General features: G+C 54.9%; 1 protein-coding gene across 1 annotated transcript; it reads left to right on the top strand.

The window, feature by feature from the left end:
* The first annotated feature begins 316 nt into the window (after positions 1–316).
* Positions 317–6244, top strand: LOC119108555 (2-hydroxyacyl-CoA lyase 2-like). Its single transcript, XM_037232143.1, is given in 4 exon segments — positions 317–385; positions 3038–3180; positions 3182–4765; positions 5235–6244. Coding segments are annotated over 3 exon segments (1884 nt in total). The 5' UTR covers positions 317–385; positions 3038–3111; the 3' UTR covers positions 5466–6244.
* The last annotated feature ends 520 nt before the right edge of the window (positions 6245–6764 follow it).

Raw genomic sequence — 6764 nt, 5'->3', positions numbered from 1 at the left:
TAAAGCGCAGATCAGCGAATGGGAATCACATGCTTAACTAAGAAGTAACGAAGTAAAACTGTCAGGTCGCGCATAGGCCACACGTACGAGACACACTCTTACCTGCTCTCCGGGAAGCTCGACAACTTTGCCGCAGATGCGGAGCACCATTGTCCGTGACTGACGTACTAGCTGAGTGCCGTCACTATGGCATTGAGTGGAACCGTTATCTCAAACTGAATCAAACTCCCCTGGTCTGTCTGTTGGGCGATCCGCCATTGGTCGATCTTTGAGTACTTTTTATCTTTTCAGAAACATTGACTTCAGCTTTCATATTCACCGACCTACACCATTGGAAAGTGGGCTACCTGACCTGACAAATCTTCTTCTTCGCTGTACGGTTCCGGTACGCAGCTGACGGGTGTTCTGAGTCACTGAGACATTGATGACGATCTGCTGACATAGTTCTGCTTATGATTCTGCTGATATCGATTCTAAAAAATAAGACATAGGCACAACCAAGGCTATCTAACGGGCACAACCAACCGCTGCGGTTGACGCGCCATGTAACTCAGCAACTAAAGGCTTCTAGCTCCAGTCATAGTCCAGAAATATGGGACGTCACTTGGGAACAGCGGGGCATTTGTTAGAAACGGTCAATTGAGTGCCTCAACGATGTCTTGGTTCTCGTACCCTTAAGCATTCAGATAAAAGGACTTTTGTCCTAGAGATACCGTAAGACCACTGCGTACCTAATATCGCATACCCATGTCATAACCTGAGCACAGCACTGCAGGCACAGTACTGTGGGCGGTGATATGGTCGCGTGGTCACATTGCACACAAGTTGCAAGACATCGCTGAAAATATTCCCACACGCTCTCGAACGAATGTTTCCCGTCTCGTCCGGCCCAGTTTTTCAAATAAAATGTGCTTTACAGGAACTTCAGGCATGCTCTTTCTCGGGAGTTTTACTTTCATTGTTCGGTCAGGGGCAGTGTTTCCTATTCCTTTGGGAGAGGGGAGGGGTCTCAGCCTCCCTCCCTCCAATTTGAATTCCAGCCCTCACAATTTGCAAATACAGAGGCTCATATCCTGAGCGAACCCGTTCGTTTGTGTATTTTGAGGGAGCAGGTTGAGTTATTTTTGTCTGTTCAGTGTTTCTTTTCAACTCATTTTGCGAAACTACGCCTCAGTGCTGTCATTTCCTAGTTTGAGAGTCGGCAATGATTGTACGAATATACTGGACCGGTCGGACATGCTGGCGACTTTGCGCCTACGCGTGGTCCATAATCAACCCGTAATGTCTCAGGCAGTAGCTTTAGGCTGCTCACACCACACCCGGAGTGTATTTTCAGGCAGTCGCATTTCAATACACGAGGACCAGCTGACCTCTTTCATAGCTCGCTCATCGTGGCGCGCCACGCATGATATACATAAGACCAGGGCCATTGAACAGACGTAAGACCAACGGCTGCCCCCATGTGACTGGGTGTGTACCCATTTCTGAATTAAAAAAATAACACGGTGAACTAAGGCCACGTAGCATCTGTCTTCGACTGCAAAGTTATCAGGTAGGTAGGTACCTTCTGCCTCAATTCATATTCGTTGCTCGAAATGGAAAGTATTTCATGTAGATGCCTCACGCAGCTCATGAGAGGCCCCGAATAGCTACCTGCGTACTGAGTTCACCTGAGTATAGTTTTCAGCTGCGGGATTATTAGGCCGTATTGAGGTTTCATCATTTTCATAGATCCCTTATTTTAAACATTTAATATGAGTATGGATGCAACATGGTGGTATTTTCCATTCTTACATTCATAACAAAATACCAACTTGCCCCTCAATGCTCCCAGTTAACCAGGTAAGCACCACTGGTATTTCAACTAGTGTCAGGAATTGCTGTTGCTACTCTGCAGGCTTATTGTAAACTATGTAACTTATTGGGTAGAATAAGTTTGCCAGCATTAAGAGCCCAATTGAATTGTTCATTGACCTAGTGACATTGCTTAACATTGCTCTTGTTTTGGTTAAAATCATGCATTATTGCATTTTGTATTATCAGTAGTGGAACATATTTTTCATTCCTACCTGTTGTTTGCATGCAGTTTTTACATCCTGCTGCCACTGGCATCACCTGCTGGCCTTTTGACCAGAGTAAGAATGATGCCATTTCCCATTTACTATGTGCTAATTGATTATTATACCATTGTGTGAGTTATCTCAAATGCAAAATGTGTAACACTGGGAGAGAGGATGGGCGGGAAAGTCATACCCCTGATGTTTGTATAAATTTAACAGTACCCTTAATTACCCTGAAGCCAAAAATGTTCATTACACTTGCTGGTGAGGTATCTAAGGGATTTGCCAGGAAAGGTGGCTGAAACCCATAGTGCGGTTGCATGTGTCTAGGATTGGATGATCAGTCATCACTCAACTGTTTGCTGTGATACTTTAAAGCAAAGCTTTAAAGTACCACAGCAAAAACAGATGAATGAAAAAACAGATGCAAAAAAAACAGATGCAAAAGCGAAGCTTGAAAACAGATGAATGAAAAAAGCACAGATCAGATATGCATACACAATCTATGAGTACAAACTACCATTGCAGTTGATGCTTCCTTAAAACCCAATAGTTAATACACAATCTAACCCCTGAAAAGATCCCACTCTTGGGTGATCCTCTGGGATCCAGTTAACCATCTCATCTCCTGTGACCACATATTAATGGGTCAAATTGCCCAATAGCCACAAGCTGCGATCTCTGTTTTGTATTTACAGATTTTGTTTGCCTGAGTTTGTGATGACTTACACTATCTGGTGCTTGAGTACCTTTGAAATAAACCTCATGAACATTTCATTCTTTTTCTTGCATTATCATGGGCTTTAATATGTCACCAATTTCATCCACAATGTAAACATGGCAGCATTAATAGTACAGCCTTGCAGCATTAATAGTTGTGACTTGTCTTTGGTGTTAGAATTTCACAAAGGTAAATGAAAAGTAATTTGATGTTATGGCTAGAATCTAATGTAAAATAACACTGGCTTCTCTCATAGGTCATTGTGGGCCCATTGTGCTGTATGAAAAGAAGGTTGTGAACAGCAGCACCAAAGTCCAGACACCCAGAACCATGTACGGCCTGGACGACCCAGCATTGGCGTTCACCTTCCTGGGCACGGCGCTGGTAGGAGTGTGCACCTGGCCTGCTCTTCAACCGGTTCCGGCTGCTGTACATCTGGACGCACCCGCCGGACGCCGAGAGTCCCCGCACTGGCGGCGAGTTGGTGGCCGAGGTGCTCAAGGGCCACGGCGTCGAGTACATCTTCACGCTGGTGGGCGGCCACATCTCGCCGATCCTGGCGGGCGCCGAGCGACAGGGCATCCGCGTGGTGGACACGCGCCACGAAGCGAGCGCCGTGTTCGCGGCGGACGCCGTGGCGCGGCTGTCGGGCACAGTGGGCGTGGCGGCTGTCACGGCCGGCCCGGGCGTCACCAACACCGTCACGGCCGTCAAGAACGCGCAGCTGGCCGAGTCGCCGGTGCTGCTGCTCGGCGGCGCCGCCGCGTCCATCCTCAAGGGCCGCGGCGCGCTGCAGGACATCGACCAGCTGTCGCTGTTCGCCTCCGTCTGCAAGCACACGTGCACGGTGACGAGCGTGCGCGACGTGGCGCCGGCGCTGCGGCGCGCGCTGCAGCTGGCGCAGAGCGGTACGCCCGGGCCCGTGTTCGTCGAGCTGCCCATCGACGTGCTGTACCCGTACCGACTGGTACACCGCGAGATGGGCATCAAACCGGGCGGCGGGCCGGTGCAGCGCGCCGTCAACTGGTACCTGCAAAACTACGTGGACAACATCTTCGCCGGCGCGTGGGAGCCGCGCCCAGTGACGCCGCTGCCGCCGAGCGTGCCGCAGCCGAGCGAAGCGCAGGTGCGCCGCGCCGCCGACCTGCTGCGCGCGGCGCGCCGGCCGCTGCTGCTGGTGGGCAGCGGCGCCACGGCGCCGCCCATGGCGGCCGCCGACACGCGCCGCCACATCGAGTCGCTGGGCGTGCCGTGCTACCTGGCCGGCATGGCGCGCGGCTTGCTGGGCCGCCGCAGCCGGCTGCAGCTGCGCCAGGAGCGGCGCGCCGCGCTGCAGGAGGCCGACCTCATCGTCCTGGCCGGCGCCGTGTGCGACTTCCGGCTGTCGTACGGCCGCGCGCTGGGCCGACGCGCGCGCATCGTCGCCGTGCACCGCAGCCGCGAGCAGCTGATGCGCAACGCCGACCTCTTCTGGAAGCCGACACTGGCCGTGCAGGCGGACGTGGGCTCGTTCCTGCGCGAAGTGGCGGCCGAGCTGACCGACTACGCCACCGACCCAGCCTGGTTGGCCACACTGCGCGCGCGCGACGACGACAAGGAGGAGCGCAACGCCGAGATGGCACGCCAGCCGGCCACAGAGCACCTAAACCCGCTGCGCGTGCTCGCCCGGCTCGAGCAGCAGCTGCCGGCTGACGCGCTGCTGGTCGTCGACGGCGGCGACTTCGTGGCGAGCGCGGCGTACGTGCTGCGGCCGCGCGCGCCTCTCGCCTGGCTCGACCCGGGCGCGTTCGGCACGCTGGGTGTCGGCGGCGGGTTCGCGCTGGGCGCCAAGCTGGCTCGGCCCGACGCTGAGGTGTGGCTGGTGTACGGCGACGGCTCGTGCGGCTACAGCGTGGCCGAGTTCGACACGTTCACGCGACATCGCACGCCGGTCATCGCGCTGGTCGGCAACGACGCCGGCTGGACGCAGATCGCCCGCGAACAGGTCAGTGGACTGCGGTGGTGTTGGCTCGGGGAGATCGGGCTGCGAGGAGGGCGGGCCTCAGCTGATGGTCAGGGTTATGCTGAGGCGAAAGGATTGCACCTTATTTCTCGTGGTGTTTCTGACATTTTGCCCACATGTCGGTGGCGGTGTTTCCGCGAACTCGCCTTTTCTGGGGTTGATAGTGGGTGAGCTCCACGTGGTTGCATGTGAAACGTGAATTACCTGTGACATGCTCCTGAGCTTTCTCTACTTTGATATGCTTCCAATCGCACGCCAGTCAAAGATGAACGCCCGATCCCAATTATTGCCGAAATGCCTCCACAAATTGTATGCATGCGCTCTGGCGATTCGCGACCTGTAGTTGTCCGGGGTGAGAAGGGCGGTATGATGGCAGCGGTCCGACACTGCTCAGTCGGGACCAACACTGCGCCGGCGTCCGCCTCGCTAACCTCTCGCCGTGGTCGCCCAGGTGCCGATGTTCGGCACGGACGTGGCCTGTCGGCTGGCGCACTGTCGCTACGACCAGGTGGCCGAGGGCTACGGCGGCCGCGGCCTCACGCTCACCGGCGACCACGACGACGATGACGCCATCGACACCGTGCTGCGGCGCGCCCAGGCGCTCGCTCGCCAGGGCCACAGCGTCCTGGTGAACGCGCTCATCGGTTCGTCCAAGTTCCGCGAGGGCAGCATCTCCGTGTGAAGAGCGGCGCCCGGGCAGCGGACGCCCTGCGCTGGCTGGTGATGCGGCTTATGGATTCGGCAACGCAGCGAGGCCGCCGCGGAGCTGGTCGTCATCCACCGCAGGGTCGCTCGAAGTCGCAGCGAAGGAGCGGCAGCCCAGCCGTCGACCTCTGGTGGGATGCGTGCCCGAGGCGGAGACGGGTGCTCAGTAGCGGGGATCGTCGAGAGTGGCTCTCGACGGCACCCCTCTAGTCCAGTCGTATGATAAGTAGTGTTTGCTATTGTGCTTTGGAGAAGACAGCGATTTCCTGAGATTAACAGGGTTATATCAACACGACCGGATGGCTAAGTTTGAGCGCTAGGACATTGCTAGTGGAAGCGCCATAAAGCTGGCCGAGCTATTTTATTACGCAGCAATTTTGTGTTGGCATGAGCAAGGTTTCTCATGATCACAGGTGATACTACGGGTTGTCTAGCGGTGAAGTGTGCTGGGGTTTCTATGATCCGGCATTGGTCATGCATCTGCCTTGATCACGATCGGACGTCTGGCCTGTCCGTGTCCCTGAAGGGTAATTGAGTGTGGGTTTATCTAGTGGTGTGCAGGGGTCTGCTCGTCGGAGGACAGTCGGTAACCACGCTAACAGCTGCGCTGCCTCCACTCTTCCAGCGCGCGTCGCTCACGCATCATCAAGCTCAAGCGTGGCCGTATACGTCTAGCGTGGTTAAGCGAGGGGTACGCACATTGTAGCGCGTGTCTGGATGCGTGTAGTGCTGATCAATAGACGCACTGTTTGCTCATCAGATTTGTTCCTGCGCGAGGCGGCCTTACTGGCGTATTAAGCGGGATGCCATCCCGACGCCAAATGAGGGCATGCTGGTGTTAATGCCGCATCCATGTTCGGTCAAAAAAGTTCACTCCAAGCACCGACGGCTGAGTGGGGTGATGAGGCGCGCAGGTGAGCTACACTGTAGCTTTGGTGACGACGGTGTACCGAGTGTGCAACGACGACGATGTTAACTGGTTCCACCATTGACTTCTCATGTCTTCCTCTCTGAGACGTTACCTTTAAGCACAATATGCAGCAGTAGAACATCTCACACCTGCAGTCTTCACACGAATTTAGCTACAAACCGCGATACGTGCACACGGCGCGCGCGGACCATCCTGTCATGGTCGAACGCTACGGACGGCTTCAGTGGTCTTGAAATACCATGTGGAGTGCAAGGACTTCATTCCAGCTGGACTTTGGATTGAGCCAATTCGCTGAAAGCGGATGAACTTTGCACCATCTCACTGCAATTTGCGAGGGAACCAACC

This window comes from Pollicipes pollicipes, unplaced genomic scaffold (assembly GCF_011947565.3).
Source record: "Pollicipes pollicipes isolate AB1234 unplaced genomic scaffold, Ppol_2.1 Scaffold_6686;HRSCAF=7923_pilon_pilon_pilon, whole genome shotgun sequence".
Classification (NCBI taxonomy): Eukaryota; Metazoa; Arthropoda; class Thecostraca; order Pollicipedomorpha; family Pollicipedidae; genus Pollicipes; species Pollicipes pollicipes.
This window is presented reverse-complemented; position numbering and strand designations above follow the sequence as displayed.